This window comes from Ictalurus punctatus, chromosome 22 (genome assembly GCF_001660625.3).
Source record: "Ictalurus punctatus breed USDA103 chromosome 22, Coco_2.0, whole genome shotgun sequence".
NCBI classification, from domain to species: domain Eukaryota; kingdom Metazoa; phylum Chordata; class Actinopteri; order Siluriformes; family Ictaluridae; genus Ictalurus; species Ictalurus punctatus.
The window spans coordinates 13,123,953-13,143,783 of NC_030437.2; the positions used below are offsets into that span (position 1 = coordinate 13,123,953).

Consider the following 19,831-nt stretch of genomic DNA (forward strand, 5'->3'; position numbering starts at 1 on the left):
TTTCTGTACCCTCCTCCCCCCACCCCCCCAATCTCAGAATGTGATGCTTTGCTATGTAGCCTATGTTTGTGTGCATTCAGTTTTTCTTGTTCACTTGTTACTTTGTGCCATGGAACCAGGCTGTGTCTGAGAATGCATGGACTTTTATATGTTACCAAAAAAATCATGCACATGCTATATTTCTTTGCTGCTTTCTCATTGAACAAAGGATTCAGTGTGACCAAATACTGAGGTGTCGGTTTATTAAACCGGGGTGGGCGAGGATACCTAATAACCTGCTAACCTGGTACATACATACAAACATACTCTTATGAAAAGTACTTTAACAGGAATACCTGCTCATTCATGCAATTATCCAGTCAGCCAATCATGTGGCAGCAGTGTAATACATCAAATCAAGGAAATGCAGTATGATGCTACAGTAATAGTGGACCACATTGGGTTCCAGTCATGTAAGCCATGAACAAATATGAGGCTACAATGGACACAGGCTCAGACACAGGGTTCAACGTGCATTCTGAGATGCTTTTCTTCTCACCATGAATATCACTACGAGTGGTTATTTGAGATACAGTAGCCTTCCTGTTAGCTTGAAACGGTCTGATCATTTGTCTCTAACCTCTCTCATCAAAGGCGCTTCTGCCCACAGAACTGCTGCTCAGTGGATGTCTTATTTATTTTTTTTGTTTTGTTTTTCACACCATTCTGTGTAGACCTGTGTCTGGAGACTGTAGGGTGTGAAAATCCCAGATAAACAGTTTCTGAAATATTCAAACCAGTTTGTCCGGCACCAACAATCCTGCCACAGTTAAAGTCACTCTGATCACATTTCCCCCATTCGGGTATTTGATATGAACATTAACTGAAGCTTTTGACCTGTGACTGCATGAGCGTATGCATTGTGCTGCTGCGACATGATTGGCTGATTAGATAACTGAATGGAAGACCAGGTGTACAGGTGTTCCTAATAAAGTGGCTGATATGTTGTATGTTTGTATGTATTGTTTGACATACAATTATAGTCATTAATAAACTGACCATGTATGTAAGATTGGTTTTCTGAGCACAGATTAAGGTTGCTCTTGGATTAAATTGTATTGGGGTTTCTTTATTGAAAACCCATGCTGGATATAAACTGTGTGCAGAAAACGGGACCTCTAAAGTATCACGTCTTTTGCTTTTGCTTTTTGTTTAACCAAAGGTAAGTTGACAAATTTGGACAGTCCATGTTCTAGCTTCCTAATCTTTTTATTTTTATTATTATTATTATTCATTCATCTCATTGTTTACTTCAGTTCTGACCATCATCAGGACATGACTGGTACATGTTTTATTTGCCTGTCTACTATCTGATGATGTATTAGATAAAGACAGCCATTCTCAGAGACATCTTGGTTCAGTGGGACATTTTGAATTTTAGGGGGGGTGGGGATCTGATCTGAGCCATATTTTACATTAGAAACATGCATGCACATAAGAACAAACAAGGTACGTTGCCATGGTAGTTAAAAGCAAGTGTAATTTTAGATTGTAAAAGGGCTGTTTTGTAGACTTCCTTCATTAGTAGGTGTTAACTCTGTTCTATGTTATCATGTTGTCTCTGAAAATAGGGGTATAGTTTAGCCTAAGGGATTAGTTTATTGTAGCCACTCAGCTTCCAGTGTTAGATGATACGTTTTGTTGGTGCAGTGTGGCTATAATTCTGAATATGTTGTAGCACACCAACAATCATGATGGGAGAATTAATGTAATACAACCATTCTGCCATCTAAGGTTAATGTGCTGTGGTGCTTTTGGGAGTCCAAGATGCTTCCTGGGCCAAATATTTATAAAAGTATAGCAGAAATATAGGTCAATAGGCTTTTCATACATTTATATATAAGCATAGTTGAATAAGATGTTCAGAATGTTCTGTTCTCATAAGACAGAAATGTAAATGCTCATGTATCATAATGTATAACGATGTATTTCTTTACAAACTGCTAATGATGAATAAAAAACTATTAAAAAGCAATATGCACTTTTGTTGATTTTGTTTGAATTAAAAGTTCCAGTGTCTTCTGGTCTGAACTCTATACCACATAATCAAGATGTTTGTGACATGATGAGCATGGCTGTCTTTATCTCTTACATCAATAAAAAAAAAAAATAATAATGTTGAGCATTAAGTTCACTTATACCACGGCGCTGTTGAATTCTCAAATCTGATTCGACTTTAAGTTAAATCCCAGGTTTATTTTAATGTGCTCGTTCCAATACGTTATTGTTTCCGTAGTAACTTCTATAGTAGGTCGTTCACAGGGACGTTTAAACAGGTTTTAAAATGTATAATCACTAATACGGTGACGTTTTCTATGAGATGGTTATTTAGCATTCATGGACAGGAATCCTCTGGGTCAACCATTTTAACTTTTTTTTTTTTTTTTTTTTTTGCTTATTAACTTCAAGAGGGAGAAAAAGGAGAGACTGGTGAGTGAGCGACTGTTTGTCCACTATAACGTAATGAAACGGACGTTCACCAGTGTTAAACATAAATGTAGTCCATTAAATTGTACATGTCCTCCATTAATATATTTTAAAAAATCAGTTGTGGGGGGAAAAAATGCTGTGGTATAAGAGGAATAAAGCATTTCAGGACATGCTCCTATTGGAAAATCATCAACTTTGGGGTGGTAACAGTTCACATCCAGCTGCATCACACCACCCCATCACTGATTCTTTTCCTATAAGTGCATGTCCCATCATGTTTTATTTCTTACTAAGTCTCAGTCCAGGAAATTGAATTGGTTTCAGAACACTGTTCCTTTTAGTCAGTTATTAAGTAATGCCATGTTGGTATTAACAGTTTGTGTAATTACAAAATAAAGGGTTAAAATCTTAAGAATTCTGTGCATCTTAGAAAATTAGTTCTCAAAGCAGTTGGTGCATGGTAAAGGAAAACAAACATCGATCCAAATGAATAACTCATTATTTACCACACGCTAGTTTTCAGTGCTTTAATTCTACCGCTTCGTCTTTGTACGTGGTTGAACTTCGCAGTTGTTTTTGAGCAGGATGGTTTGAAATTACATCGTACATTAATAAGCATGAACAGAATAGCTGACGCTGTACTTATCCATCAGCCAATCCTAATACATCGTTTACAATCCACAGGTATAAAGAAGCACTTGAGTCATGTGGTCATGAGCCGAATGAAATGCATAGTCTGACTCGATTATTAATTTTCATATAACATGGACAGACAACACCGCAGCCAGTTGAGCATCTGCTGACCTCAGATAAACAGCCCTGTGTAATACGTGGGTAGTCATCGTAGTGTAATCTGATGTCCCTGCAAAAGAACAGAACGCAATAAATTTCCAGCTTTAGAGCTCATACGATTAAACTTGCACTGCCCTTGAAGTACCTGTGTTCTGAAATTTCAGTGTAATTAAAAAGGTTGTAATCTCGGCAGTACAGGCTAAACAGATGCTGTACTCGACTTCTGCCATGCCTTCACGCCAACTGTTGTTTCAAAATAATAATAAAATAAAAGTACCCTTCCTATTACTTTTTCACTTTACCCCCTCTAGCTTGCTTAGCTCGCCCCCCTTTCTAAACTTACTCACAGATAACACTATGTCTGGCTAACCCTTCGTCTAGTCTTGCCAGTTTGGAGAGTTTAGATGGTAACAGATTTGCAGATCTGCCTGCACAGCATGAGGTATGGCTCTGACCAGCTATACTGAGGAGTAGAAATGAGGAAGAAGTGGTACAAAATGGTTCAGTAGTTGTGTGTGTGTGTATGTATGTATATTTTATATATATATATATATATATATATATATATATATATATATATATATATATATATATATATATATATATATATATATATATATATATATATATATATATATATGAGTGTACACACACACACAAAGTGCCCTCCAGTATTATTGGCACCCTTCGTAACTTTGAGCAAAGACGGCTGTGACAAATTGTCTTCATTGTTTAACCTTTTGATCTTTTGTTAAAAAAATAATAAATTCACAAAAATACTCATGGATCTCAAACAACTGCAAACTCAACACTAGTTTATTTACAAACAAATCTTTGCTAAATATAGGTGTGCAACAATCATTGGCACCCTTTTAGTCAATACTTTGTGCTACTTCCCAGTAACTGAAATACTCAAAACAGTCCATCTGGCATCAACAGACATGCCACGGTCAAAATCACGGAGATCACATTTTCCCCTTCATACTGAATGTGGATGTGAACATTACCTGAAGCTGCTGCCCCATATCTGCATGACTTTATGCACCTCACTGCTGCCACATGATTGGCCTATTAGATAATTGTATGAATGTGTAGGTGTACAGGTGTTCCTAATAAAGTGACCTGACTGTATATTATACACAAAAAGGACAGTTATGTACATCCTCATATGCTGGGACAATAGTTTGAGGATTACAGCTACAGTATGCACCTATACATTGTGTATATAATCCAATGCAATGTTTGGAAATTATTTTAGTTTTTCAGCAGTTGCTGCTGTTGGAATGGAACAGAATAACCATGTTAATGTTTAATGTGTAATTGTTATTCATTATAAGGGCTATGCACTATAGAACAAAGCTGTGAACAGGTTCTGCTTTTTAAGATGCATACCCTCCTTTACGTAGTTTTTTCGTTGTTACCTCTACACCTGTGTTCATATTAAAAGATGGCCCATCTCCCACATTCACAGGGTGAAAAGTACTTATTTTTGCAGGACTTAAGAGGAAAAAGTCATAGTGTGGATACTGTAGACTTGTAGACCCTAAGAACTGCTGCTGTGCTCATCCCAGGACTCTTACTCACATGATGCTCACACGGTACATTCTTTCACCACACTTAGTGCTGTTTGACTTTACAATATAAAAATGTATAATCCCACTATGCGTTTTCATCCAGAAGAGGATGGGTTCCCCTTTGAGACTGGTTCCTCACAAGGTTTCTTCTGAATGTTGTCTCAGGCAGTTGCCACCGTTGCCTCATGCTTGCTTATTAGGGATCTAAATCTACCTCCAGATTTCTATAAAGCTGCTTTGTGACTGTGCTATACATATAATTGAATAGAATTAAATATAATTTGCATATGATTCTACCCATTGTCTTTTTCTGTATTGTTTCTATCAGGACCTAGTCTTCACATAGAGCAACAAAACACACAGCCTGGTGTTGCCACTGATGTACTATCTGCTGTTGAAGATGATGTCCAGCTACCAGTTACTAGGGAACAGAAGCCTGTGAAAAAAAACAGCTCCTCTGGCCCATTGCCTCATAAAACAGGGGAAGAGTCAGAGAGTGACTTTGAGTCAGATCCTCCCTCGCCCAAAAGCAGCGAAGATGAGGAGGTTGAGGAAGAAGAAGGCCTCAACAGTGAGCATGAAGACACTGAGCCGGAGAACTTGGGCCAGAGGCCACTGCTTATGGACTCTGAGGACGAGGTTGAGGAGGAGGAGGAGGAGAAACACAGCTCTGACTCAGAGTGTGACCAGAGGAAAGCAAAAGTCACTACTAGGAGACTGCCAGGAGACAAAGATTCTGCATTCGCTAAGGGAAGTGCTAAAGGTGAACCTGGAACCAATCTAATCACCCCTCCTGACTCCCCCAGTGTTGCCATGACCAGTACAAGAGAAGTGGATGTATTTGGCGCAGTGCCCTTTATCGGTGGTAGTCAGTCCAGAACACCACCGGAGAGCATAGATGTCTTTGCTAAGGCCCCTTTCAGACAGGCAAGCCAGGAAAATTCAGCAGAAGAGTTAGATGTTTTCACCAAAGCTCCTTTTAGCAGGAATCTTTCCAAGTCAAGCAGGAGCAGTGATGCTCCCTCTGGACAGACACCCCCAATCTCTCCAGTGAGTGTAGATGTTTTTGGCTTCTTGCCCTTCCAGCCCAGCCACACCATATCCACCTCCAGAAGCCAGGACGACATCTTTGGCCCAGTGTCTTTTGAGGAGGCCCAAAGCCCACAGCAGCAGAAACTAAAACAGCGAAGCCTTCAGAAACTTTCCTCACGCCAGAGACGCACCAAACAGGAGACCAGCAGCGGTAATGGAAAACGACACCACAGTACCCCAACAAGTGGCCGGAAGAGCAACAAGCCCAGCTTTCGTACGCCGGAGCGTGCACGGCGGCACAAGAAAGTGGGAAGAAGGGATTCACAAAGTAGCAATGAGTTCCTTAGTGCCTCCAAAGAGAACATCAGCATCAACATGGGAGAAGTGATAGAGAAAGGGGCATCTTTGCCTTCCGAAGATGCCATCTTGGATCCCTTTGGCGCCAAGCCTTTCCATCCACAAGACGGTGTTCGGCATGGACAACATCCAGGTCTGGGGGACAACAAAAGTGATGTCAACTCAGGCAATGGCAGATCTAGGACTGGCTCTCTGCAGTCCACATTTGACGGGAACAAGATGGATGACTTTGGGGCTGTGCCCTTCACTGAAATGGTGACCCATAGTGGGCCTCAGCAGCCCCCACAAATGGATTTCGACCCCTTTGGAGCAGCACCTTTTCCCTCAAAGCAGTGAATGTCTTGTCTTCCGGCACACACAGAGTGCATTTGCACAAATGCTGCTATATTATGCAAAGTTAAAACAACCCTTTGAAATTTACCTAACAGATGGCAGCTGTGTGGTGCGATCTCAGGCTGGGGCCAAACAGGTCACAGGCCTTTGTTTTGGTTGAAATCCAGATTACAGCATTTTAAACTATTAACACCTAACTTGACATCGGATTAACTTTCTCTTTTCCTGAACTTGACTTGAATTTAGGTATGGATTGATTAAGACTTTTTTTTTTGGCATTACCTGATTGCTGAGAAGCCGTTTATGCTGCATCACAATGTTCTCCAAGAAAACATTAGCAATCCTTTGTTTTTATTAGATCCCAGATTTAGCAATGAATCCAGTCTACGTTCGTGCTCAACCACGGACCACCAAATTATCAACGGTCCTCGTGTAGATTGTTGCTTCCTGCATGATCTACGTGATAGGTCAGTTTCACACCATATTGCCTTATATGGGTATGTTCCACCCTGCTTTATTGTACCTCAAATACACAGATGGCTGGATTGGTGCCTTTGTGTCAACAGAACCATTTGTGTAGGCCTTCCTTCTTATTTATGTACCATTTTCTATGCATAGTGCACAATTTTAAGTGCATTTAAATGGTTGCCATTGTTTCCTTCCAAAATCCTAAATGAAAGAGATACCCAACAAAATGACTGATGTTTCAGCTTGACCACTTATTGGTTTGGGTTTAGTGCGGGAAAGTTTCATGAAAAATCGACGTAAGCATAATGTAATATTGAACCCATTAATAGCCACAATGTCAGACCCAGCACAGTCACACACACACACACACTTTTGAAAATCAACCAACAATCATAGACAGGCCTCTGTAAAAATGGAAAGGACATGTAGTTTGTACTTTTTGAATGTATTTTGTCCAGTTTTCTTTTGTACAGAATAAGGTTTTGAATTCAACTAACACAAAATAAAGCATATAAAAATACACACACTTAATTTAACTGGAAATGAGGAGAAAAGGGTGTTTTACAATACATAAAATGAGACAAGGACTTTTATAGCACTTGGGACACCGACTACAGAAACATTTTTAGCTTCTTTTTATCAATTGACCAACTAGCATTGCAATATTTACTGTCTTTTTATTTTTCTTATTTGTTTTGATTTGTCTTGCTACACTGCTCTCTAACAATGCAATAAAATATTGAGTTCTTATTTGGAAGCTTTTCAGCTCTTGGTCTAATTTTGTTAATGATTAAATCATCTGTTTTTTGTTTTTTTTTTAAGAGGCCGTTAAGCTGTACACTGAAAATAAACGTATATAAACACACACACACACACACACACATATATGAGAATCTATTTTCTTCTGAAAACAGCAGGGTTGAGTTGTAAAGGACGGTACAGTTTTCAATTTAATCTCATTAAAGGAAATTTCTCATAGGACAGGGCTTCTCGTGATATAAAAAAAAAGCTTGTGCCATCAAGCTGAGAACAAAGCTATAACAGAAGTCTCTAAACACTACACGAACACTGAAAATAAATTATGTATGATTACCTATTCTGCACAGGAATAATGCCTACAAACAACATACAGTGCACCTTAACAGTTTTAAAAACTACAACAAATACTGACAAAAAGAAGTGACATTTTCAAAAGCTATAGTAGTACATTTCTGCAGTAAAAAGGCAGACAGCTTATTAATATAAAAGGGAAAAATGCATTTTAGCTTGTCAAAACCCTTTAAAAAAAGAGAAAAATATTTTATCACAGCATTTTAGTGCTACAATGAACCTCATGTATAACATACATTTTGCATTGCATCAAATTTCTCTGCACTTTGTCCCAGTCAGTTTTACAAGTATCAAGTAAATTATTTAAACTTTAAGTACTAATGGTGACAACTTTCCCAAATTAAACTGCAGCGTACAAACAGCTGTTCATTTTATTTGTTGCGATGTTTCTAATCTCCATTACTGTAGCATCAAATCTTTGGTATGATATCCAAATACCACTGGGTAGTTTGTTGACAAATTCACAAGAAATTTCTTCAAATATTAACTACAACAATTCTCATATAATCTCTATTCCACTTGATGTTAGTGAGTGATAATGTGGCGATGATAAACGTATGCTTATCATCGATTGTCATTCGTTATGACCCAGATACAAGATGCCAGCTTGACTGACGAATACTGCCGTGAAACTCAGTTGTGTTTTTGTAAAAGTTCTTCCCATCATCTCCAGCTACAGCAGTGCATGGTCCTATGGTGCACTTTAAAACTAAAGCGCATCGGATGAAATTACTAGGCACTTCTACAATAGTTACAAACAAATTGCTTAACATGTATAGAAGCTAATGCATTTGAGATTCACTATAGACTCTCATAGTGACCAAAATGGCCTGTAGTCATGATTAGCATTAGCAATGGAGTGATTAATTAATCTCACCTGAAATACAATCACTTGACAAAAAAAAGCTGTGCGGTAAACAATCTCATGATTTATATTCCAGTTGTGCTGCTTTCTCAGAGCGGATCTTTCTGCCCTAAGCATGCTGGAGGTAGTCAGGGCAGGGGTGTGTGTGTCTGTAGTTAGTAAGAAACAGTGCAGACTGATGCCACCAGTAAAACATGAATACCACCAATATGTGCCAAATCTGGTGGCTGGAGCCAATGTAATTCAGCTGACCTGTAAGAGATAGAACGACATTGGAGTGCATCAGATATCACTGCCCTATGTTCAGTCTGGTGTTCTACCTTCGACCTCTAGTCCTCTTTAAGCTCAATACAATCATAACCCCTCATCATAAATCACATTAAGAGCACCTAAAGATCAAAGATCAGTGTTTTGATGAGCATTTTTACCCTCGTCAGCATATCACAAACCTGGTATTCCTGTTTCTAGGCTGACATTTAGTCACGCTGCACTTTTTTTCTGAACATCATGACATTTTCTCTAAAGGAAGTAGCTTTGTAATGGTTTTCCACCATGGGAAAGTCTTCAGAAGAGAGAAATTTGCACTTTTTCATCTTATTAAATGGGAGAGACTGCTGAGGAAGCTACTGTTTATCACTGAAAATAAACCGCTAAAGTCTGCACTAATCATAATACATTAAAATATTGTAATCTTCAGGAAATTGTGGTTAAAAAAAAACCCCAAAACAAACAACAAACAACTTTGCTGTGTTAAGAAAATAATGAAATTTGAGGTGGTAGTGTGTCCCTTCAGGCCACGTTGTTTATTCTCCTATGTGTGCAAGTATGTCAAAGGATTATTTATTTATTTTTTAAACATTTGAAAATATGTATGTCCCAAACTTCTGAAGCGTTCCTGCGATTAATAAATAGAATGTGCTTATGGATGATTTTCTTCACCTCTATCTTTTGTAGCTATAAACCAAACATATACATGAATAATATAATGATGAATAATAATGAATTCACGGATACCAAGTGGATACAATCAAGTAGCTTCTTAATCAATCAATCAATCTTTTGCCTCTCATTTTACCTGGAAAGTAGCGCTCTGGAACTTTGGAGATATAAAAGATGAAGGCAACTGCAGCAAGCAAATACATTATGAACACTCTGGGAATAAAGTCCTGGGGGAAAAAAAATACAATTTTACGAATGAATTATCTTGAGATCATAATTCAATTATTTGATAGTCACTTTGTAAAATCAATACCAGTCATTATGGATATTATGGATATTGTGATTACAGTAAAAAAAAAAAATAAAAATTACTACTTCTTTAGTTGCTTTCACTCTTGATAATTTGCTTTTTACAATGTGTGTCAATGAGTCACTACCATGTTAGATTCATCATAAGTAAATTTGACAAATTCTGATTCAGAAATTACTGGCACCCCTGCCGCTGCTGTTTGCATGTACCTGCACTATTTCTGAGCTGAAACCTCCACTAAGCCAGATCCAGTGGATGGTTGGGATGAGGCCATACGCCACTACAGAAGAGAAGATGACTGAGCGCAGCTTCTGCCACTTCTTAGTCAAGTAAAGGGGGTGTATCTGGGCAAAGAACTCCGCTAGTGTCATTGCCAGGACCATAACCAGATACACTTGCCGCCAGTACTGAAAAACATGAGAGCAGAGAATGTGAAAAATAAAATGAGGAAAAACAGACCGCACATAGGATTAATGCTGGAAATGATACACAGTAGAAACACAATGGTAAAGAAACAAGTCTCCTACAGCATTTCACAGTTCAAGAATCATGTCACTGGGTCAGCGCTAGATTGTGGTGTTGAAGAACAGAGCCGTGTCCCAACCAATCCATGGTAAATGACCACGTCTGTCTGCTGATGTTAAACTACTTCCATTAGAAGTTCAAGTAATTTAATGAGTATGGATCCATCCATCATTCCCTGAGAAAAAAAAAACAAAAAACTTCCTTTTGGAAGTATAGCACAGTACTACAGCCTAGATAAACTTCCTTGATGGCTGGATAGAGAAACTGATTGTGAGAAAATGTGAGAGAGAGAGAGAGAGAGGAGAGAGAGAGAAGAGAGAAGAGAGAGAGAGAGAGAGAGAGAGAGAGAGAGAGAGAGAGAACAGTCTCTCTTTCTCTTGGGGGACTTGGCTGATTGAGTAGTCACCCAAAAAGCAGAGCTAAACACTTGGCAGGGGTAGAGTGGAGATGGCTCACCCACGTGTGTGAATGTCATATGGTGGGGAACAGGAGTGACAGAGCGGGTCCTCGAACATGGCCATCTGCTTTGGGCTGGAGCAGATTTCCGCCGCATTCTGGGGCACAATAAGCTAGCACTTCCAATATGTGGGGGGAGGGAGTGTGCCGTGTGTGCGCGCGCAGAGCGACGTGGCCAATCGCCGCGGCCCACCGCAAAGAGCAAGTGGGAGTTGGGGGGGTGGGAGGACGAGAGTGAGCAGCCTGCTCAGGATGTTCCAGATCCAAGTTTCTCTGAAAGCTCTGCTCGTCGCTTGCTCGAGACAAAGGATACTGTGTTCACAGCCAAATCTGTTTAGTCAAGTAGTACTTTATAGGAGAAACTCTACAGAAAAAATTGAATGCAACTAGCATCACAGAGATATTACACACATCATGTATACAACAATTAGATGACAGTACTACTGTGCAGTCAAGTTCTATGGAGTTACTTGTTTGAGAACAACGCAAATTGTCCTACGCAAATGTGTGAACTCTTGCTCTGTATCTGTTGCACAGGTACCGTATGGCCACAACAAAAGCAGGCAGACCATCTGCTGCTACACCGCTTTGGGACGATGCTTCTCAGGCCAACTAATTAATCTACTCCAGTCTGAATCTCACCCCTCATACACACAAATACACTCACCGCAGGCACAGTGTAAACACTCATCTTTTCATGTCAATCACATGGGACAGTTTACTTCTGCATGAATTGGATTCAAACGAAATGCGACTGAAAGCAACTTCGCAGTAGCATCCGTTTCCAGGCCAGTTACATGATTAAGTCAAATTACATTTTCACTTACAGGTGAGGCAACATGCGATCCAAAAAATATTATATTAAATTAACACACACATATACATATATGTATGTATATTATATATATATATATATATATATATATATATATATGAACCAGTAAGGGGTCAAGTGACTTGCTGAAGAGTCCTGGGATTTGATGAAAATTTACAGTCATATGAAATTGTTGGCAAAAAAAACCTTAAAAAAAAAAAAAAAAGGAAAAAAAAAATAAAAAAAAAATTGCAAGTCCTCCTCTATGTCGAAATCTGCAGACATCTTTGTTACAAACGCTGTTCTATGTGATTCAGTTTGTGTACGGCGCCCGTCTTCCTCTGCTGTAAACAGTGCAGTACTTCTGGGTCCCGGTGTATCATGAGAACATGTACATATAGAACAGTCTTTGTAACAAAGATGTCTACAGATTTCGACATAGAGGAGGACTTGCATTTTTTTGGTCCGCTCTCACGTCAACACAACAAGCATGATTCGTGGTTCTCTCGTGAATGCGTGTTGGAGATCTGTGCGGAAGTGAAGATATTTTGTGAATAAAGACTTAATTTGAGGTTTCTTGCATGCACACAGCATTCATATCACTTTGTAAACCTGCGATTAAACCACTGGAGTCACATGGATTACTTTTACGATGCCTTTGTGAACTTTTTGGAGCTTGAAAGTTTTGTTTACATGGACTGTAAACGGAGGGACAGAAATCTCCCAGGTTTCATTGAAAACGTTTTCATTTGTGTTCCGAAGATGAACGAAAGTCTTCTGGGTTTGGAACGACATGAGGGTGAGTAACTGATTGACTGAAATTTTCATTTTTCGATGAAGTATCCCTTTAAAGTAAACAACGTATCGAATATAAAAATCCATGTCATGATGCTCTCAAACATCCATAAAACAGATGTACGTTATGTTACATACGTTATTGCAGTAGAAGGCATAGAAGACACCTGGGACGTAGCAGCCCAACGTTCCAATAGATATCCCTGCGTAGTCCAGTGCCATCCAGCGCCGGCTGGTTTTTTCCGAGCGATGACAGCAGAACAGGTGATATCCCACTGAGCACAGCATGCACACCTAAACACATCAGACTCCATGTTTAGACTCCATGCACACCACTTAAAAATAGAGATATCCAACAGGCCAGTTTCATGTTTTCAAACAAGCGCCCACCCAATTGTGAATTTCAGTGCAATATGGATCGCCCACTGTTCTGCATTTTCTGAGGTCATTCAATTATGCGGTTATCTTAAGCCTACCTAGCATTCACACAGTTCCATATGAACTGTGATGCTGTGTTTCTGCCTCTGATTATTCTGGCATGATGTTCAAAGTGTATGTTCTGGGAATTAGCGGAGTCTCTAAGCTACATCCTTATGCCTGAGAGTGTAACTGCCAAAGTACGAGGCAGAGCAACAACTGAAAATAAAAGTATGGCACACTAAGAACTACAAGCATTCGATTAATTGACTTCAAAAGGTATTTTGAATAGAAATTGAATAGCATGTTGTGCTACTTGGCAGTTAACATACCCAAAGGAGACTTTTATTATTTTTTTAACTGCCTGAATTAATGGAATATTTTGTACAATACTATAACAAAAGTCATTATTGCAGAAGAAAATTTCTCTTTGCTGATTAAGATGTTCTGAACATGTTTATCACAGAGCATGCGCACACCAAAAAGTAAATAAACGCACCTGGAAGCAGAAAAGCCCTATAGAATAGATGACATAATCTTCTCTGGAGGCTCCGACCATAGGCAGCACAGCCACCATGTCGTACACTCCCAGCGAGAAGAACAGGAAGAACCCGAGCAGGTGACTCCAGATGTTCACAGTCTCGTTGGAAAGGATGAAAAGACTAGAGAGAAAAAAATGGAATTATCAGCACAAATGGAGGAATTATTTATAGACAGGTTGGCTTAAGCGATGACTTAAAAAGTTAAATTCCACAAAAGAGAGCTGATGAAGCCATGCAGAGAAGCATTAAAAACACCTTCAAAATCCAGTGATCTTGACCTATGCTTCTTTCAAATGCGGAGTCTACAGTCTTATTTTCCATTAACATGGACATAATTTGGAAGTCAAACCATGTACTTACTGTCTACATAGTAACCGAGATACATGTATTCTTCCCCACTACAGGCCTATAGTAGGCAAGTTTGTGGATTGGGACGCAGCCGCGTTCTCTTGTTCGCCGTAAAATGTGAGCATTGCCATGTGTGATCGTGTCCTGTCGCAAAATGCGGTGAAAACTCTCACACGATGTTAATAATGTGATTAAGCTGTTTACATGTCTGTAATACACGTTGATAATGCGCCTAAAACAGGAATATTCCACATGTCTTAATTCAATTAGTGTTCACTTCGAGTATGACCTTAATCAGATTAAGGTAACTAAAAATTGCTGTTTACATGGTAGTTTCTTAATCACAGTATTGTCTTAATCGGGTTAATAGTGGATTATTGTTGTCCATGTAAACGCACTGATAGTGCAGAAGACAAGATAATAGCGGAATTTATCAAAATTACCCAGTTTAAAAGTTTACATGCCCTTGATTCTTAATACCGTGTGTCGTTACCTGGATGATCCATGACTGTGTTTATGTTTTGTGATAATTGTTCACGAGTCCCTTGTTTGTCCTGAGCAGTTAAACTGCCTACTGTTCTTCAGAAAAATCCTCCAGGTCCTGCACATTCTTCACTTTTCCAGCATCTTCTGCATATTTGATCTCTTTCCAACAGCGGCTCTATGATGCTGAGATCTATCTTTTCACACTGAGGACGACTGAGGGACTCGTACACAACTATTACAAAAGGTTCAAAAGTTCAGTGATGTTCAAGAAAACAACACGATACATTAAGAGCCAGGAGGACGTAAACTTTTGAACAGGATGATTGGTGTAAATTGATATTATTCTGTCTTCCGGGAGACATGTAAATACCTTATGTAGCTTCTGAAGGGCAGTACTAAATGAAGAAAATAATATCTTTAAACAAAATAATAACTAATAATAATAATAATAATAATAACAACAATAATAATACTCCATGACGAATACGGACATGTGGCTATCATGGGTTGGTACGGAGGAGCAGCAGTTGGCATTGCCACCTCACAGCTCCAGGATCCCCGGTTAGATCATGAGCTCAGGTTACTTTCTGTCCACGTTCTCCTTGTGAACATGGGTTTCTTCCAGGTTCTCTGCGTTCCTCCCACAATCCCAAAAGCATGCTCGGAGGTGATCTGGCTACACTGCACTGCCCCTAGATATGAATGATCCAACACCATCCTGACCAGGTTAAAGCTGTTACTGAACATGACTGAATGAATGAGGCTTTCTCTAGCTTCAGTGTAAAGTAGCATCTGATCACTTACCTTTTAATACACAGTCTGGAGGTGAGGTAAGCTCTATAGCCGTCAGTGATGTACGGATTTTCCCTCAGAAATCCTGGCACTTGCTCATAAGTGTACAGTCGGATGCCTCTGGGCACAAGGACAGGCCAGTACTGATAACTGCCCAGCTCTATGTACTGGGTATTCTTCAGCACCTTCGCCGAAGGCATCGTGGATAAACACAGTTACTCTATAAAGAGCTGGAACACAAATTCAAGTTTGGATTAGACATGAAGTTTATATACATACGTCTTTTTTAATGCCACGTAGACAGCTAGCATTACTAAGTAAGTTCCCACCGAGCATTCATTTATTTATAGTGCTGTCTAACTCAACAAGATGCAAATAAACATGAAATGGTTAATGATTATAACCGACATTAAAGTGCATATTTACACTATATATTTCGAGTTTGCTCGGTTATTAATAAAGTCCCCATTTTCGGCTAACGCTAGTTTTCAATTAGTGTCTTTGTAATGCTAACCAACTTTAGCTAAGCTAACGTCAGTATACTCCCGTACCATTTTCAAGAAAATAAACACATAAACCCGAGTTTAGCTGTTATCCGAGTTAAACACTCAATATTCTGGGTTAATCCAACACCATAAATACTACACGGCTGTACAGACAGAGCTAGGTTGCTAGTTACCGATGCCAGTCGAGAGCTTTTATAGCTAGCATTTGAGGACAGCTAGTTTGTAAGGGTTTTGTTTTACACGCACCACAACATGCTAACTTTATCATTTGTTTACTTACCACTGAATCAGCTAAATATATGTACCAAGCAGTCCATTTGTATATATTGGCGCGTAGCTCAATTATACCGATTTAAACCCTACCATGTCTAATAGCTAATCTCAACATTGCCTGCAATACAGCTGTAAACTCGCTAACAGGCTAACTCTGATGCAAACATCCCAACCTCCAAAAAAATCATTTCAGGGAGGTGGCTTCACCGGTTAATGACATAACTGCTATAAAGCTCATTAAATTTCTGTTATTTTTCGTTTTTGTCATGATGGTCCATAAAGTAAACCGTTCATTGCACACAATTTATGGCCAAACGTTTGTGGATAACTGACTATTACACCCATATGTGCTTGTTGAACATACAGTTGCATGCAAAATTATTCAACCCCCATTGCCAATCAGGTTTATTGTCAAACTGTACAGACTTTCAGCTGTTTGCAATGAACAAATCAAACAAAAGGAATTGAAATAATTCAACACAATGAATGCTTCAAGTGGTTTCCCCCAATTCAACTGAAAATGCAACTTATAATGATTTCTCCAGTTTCTAAATTATTCAACCCCCTGAACAGAATCAACAGTTTGGTGGCAACAGGCACTGAGGTGTCAGTGAGCACTGTAAAGTGCGTACTAAACACAGAAGGTTTCCATGCCATAACTACACCTCTACTGACCCAAAAGCATAAGAAAAATCAGTTCAAAACCATATAAAAAGCCACAGAAGTTTTGGGATTCTGTTCTGTGGAGAGATGAAATAAAACTGGAACTTTTCAGCACGATGGATCAGTGGTATGTCTGAAGAAAGAAGCATGGTGGTGGCTCAGTGATGCTCTGGGGCTGCTTTGCATCCTCTGAAACTGGAAACCTGCAGCGTCAGGAAATCCTAGGAGAAAACATCATGCTGTCTGTGAAGCTGAAGTTTGGGCGTCATTGCACCTTCCAACAGGACAATGATCCCAAGCATACCTCAAATTCCACTAAGGCTTGGTTGCAGAAGAAGTCCTGGAAGATTCTACAGGACCATCACAGTCACCTGACTTGAACCCCATAGAAAATCTCTGGTGGGATTTGAAGAAGGTGGTTGCAGCACGCAAACCCAAGAATATTACTGAACTGGAGTCCATTTCTCACGATGAATGGGCCAAGATTCCTCAGGAACTCTGCCAGAAGCTATGCATCTCGTTTGCAGCAAGTCATAACAGGGAAAGGGTGCTCTACTAAGTATTAAAGATGCTTGTAATGAAAGGGTTGAATAATTTTGGAACTGGAGAAATCATTATAATTTGCATTTTCAGTTGAATTTGGGGAAACCACTTAAAGCATTCATTGTGTTGAACTATTTCAATCTCTTTTATTTGATTTGTTCATTTCAAACAGCTGAATGTCTGTACATTTTGACAATAAATCTGATTTACAATGGGAGTTGAATAATTTGATTGCAACTGTAACATAACATAACATAACACACATCATTGCCACAAAGTTGGAAGCACACAACTTTTTGTATGTCTTTGTCTTTGTATGCTGTAGTGTTAGTTTCAGTGAATTGAAACTGTAAGAGGCCCAAACCTGTTCCAGCAATGCCCCTGTGCATAAAGCGAGCTCCATGAAGACATGGTTTGCCAGGGTTGGGGTGGAAGAAGAACTCGAGTGTCCTGCACAGAACCGTGACCTCAACCCCACTGAACACCTTTGGGATGAACTGGAACACTGACCTCCTCACCTAACATCAGTGCCTGACCTCAATGAGCGAAAATCCTCACAGCCACACTCCAAAATCTAGTAGAAAGCCTTCCAAGAAGAGTGGAGGTTATTAGAACAGCAAAATGGGGACAAGATCTGAAATGGGATGTTCCAAATGCACATATGAGTGTGTTATCAGGTGTCCACAAACGTTTGGCCATATAGTGTATTACAATTCCTTAGGCAATGATTAAAAATTTGTCAACATCTCTAAGTCACTTAAAATACAGTACTGCATAGTATGACATGATAAGATTTTGTTTGATAATAGATTGATTCAATATTTGACCATACCACTGAATCTGCGACGATACGATTCAGTTTGATTTAATAGCATCTGATAGATATGTGACCAACTTTGTTCCAGATCTGCATCTACTGTTCACGTTTTCACTAATGATGACTATTTACACATCATTTTCAAAATATGACTTTTTTGTTTTTAAATTGCATTTGTCTGTACTTTGTAGATGATAATAGATTTATAATCAATTATAATTGATAATAAACTATTCATAATGAATTATAATTGATAATAATCCATTTATTATTGTTGCCTCAATTCATTTCAATTCATGCATTTTAAATCGATGCATCAATCCAAATCATTTGATTGTTACCCATCCTATTCTAAAGCAGGGGTATTCAACTAAACCTTATAAAGGTTTAGTGAAATAAAATTTCTTGCTTACAAAGTTCCAGATAAACAATTAACATAATTGAATTACATTAATGCTTAACCATTAATGATTAGTTCATGGCTATAAGTAAGACATTTTGATGTGGTTATGCTCCCGCAGTTATTTTTGATTGTATCTCACTTAATTTCAGTAACTGCTTTATCCTGATCAGGGTTCATGTGGATCCAGAGCCTATACCTGAAATGCTGGGCGTGCGGTGAGAATACACCTTGGATGGGATACCAGTACATCACAGGGCACCATTCGTGCACACATTTACCTCTGCGGGCAATTTATTTTAGCCAGTTCTTGATTGTATCGGCCTGTGATATTTTGTAACAAACATAGTTGCTTTTAATTCCCAAATATAAACAAGTTAATCAAATAAAATTCAATTCAATTTTATTTGTATAGCCCTTTTTTACAATGGACATTGTCTCAAAGCAGCTTTACAGAAATATATAAACACAGGATATAGATATTAAATGTGCAAATTTATCCCTAATGAGCAAGCCGGTGTTAACGGTGGCAAGGAAAAACTCCCTAAGATGATATGAGGAAGAAACCTTGAGAGGAATCAGACTTAAAAGGGAACCCATCCAGCATCTGGGTGACTTCGTATCTGGACCTCTCCCCACTTACAAATTGGTAAATTTTAACCACGCTGACTCCAACCAGGATAAAGCATTTACTGAAGATGAATGAATGAATGTGATAAATGTACTACATAAGCATTTACATTACAAAAAAACATTAGTAGAAAACCACTTTGTGCTGTTTTCAATCTCTTATATATTGTCTTCTTTGATTTCACTACACAGCCCAGTCATTTTTTAAAAAGTAAGTTCAAATGTAGTTTAAACATAGTGAAAAGTGCACTTAAGTAGTCATTAAAATGTCCAAATAATCAAGCCAAGGAAAATATACAAAAATTGCACTTATGTGGAGCATTATGTGGAGTACATTAGAGTATTGCATAACTTTCTACCACAGGGGAATGGTCATAAAATTTGGCTCTCACTAAAAGCCGAAAAACATTTCCTGTACTATTCTTTTAATTGCAGCAGGAAAAGGGCCAGAACAGGACCCATTTATCTTTTGTTAACTGACATGGAACAATTGCTTACTACTAAATGACTTCACACTTTACTGTTGTGCAAGCTTTTTCTTCTTTTGGATGTCTCATTATCTACATGCTATCAGG

At 38.8% G+C, this 19,831-nt stretch overlaps 2 protein-coding genes across 7 annotated transcripts in view; one reads left to right on the forward strand and one right to left on the reverse strand.

Annotated features, from left to right (window-relative positions):
• bmp2k (BMP2 inducible kinase) overlaps nt 1-7,782 on the forward strand; it is a 48,243-nt gene extending 40,461 nt beyond the window's left edge. For all 3 annotated transcript variants that reach the window (XM_017451928.3, XM_017451929.3, XM_017451930.3), the window contains exon 16: nt 5,164-7,782. In XM_017451928.3, the coding sequence (XP_017307417.1) occupies nt 5,164-6,560 (1,397 nt within the window). In that variant the 3' untranslated portion in view covers nt 6,561-7,782. The remainder of the gene's footprint in view (nt 1-5,163) is intronic.
• paqr3a (progestin and adipoQ receptor family member IIIa) lies at nt 433-16,390 on the reverse strand. Of its 4 annotated transcripts, XR_001810166.3 has the most exons (8): nt 16,211-16,388; nt 15,437-15,654; nt 13,756-13,918; nt 12,978-13,133; nt 10,459-10,656; nt 10,076-10,166; nt 9,013-9,252; nt 433-3,331 (listed from the first exon to the last, which is right to left on the reverse strand). XR_001810166.3 is itself a non-coding variant. In XM_017451935.3 (7 exons), the coding sequence occupies exons 2-7, from the start codon at nt 15,622-15,624 to the stop codon at nt 3,225-3,227; spliced, it is 903 nt and encodes a 300-aa protein (XP_017307424.1). In that variant the 5' UTR covers nt 15,625-15,654; nt 16,211-16,390; the 3' UTR covers nt 433-3,224. The 4 variants fall into 4 exon arrangements, 3 of the variants coding, with proteins under 3 accessions (XP_017307424.1, XP_017307421.1, XP_017307422.1); XM_017451935.3 differs by lacking the exon at nt 9,013-9,252 and having other exon boundaries at nt 16,211-16,390; XM_017451932.3 differs by lacking the exon at nt 433-3,331 and having other exon boundaries at nt 7,958-9,252.
• Nucleotides 16,391-19,831: the final 3,441 nt, after the last annotated feature.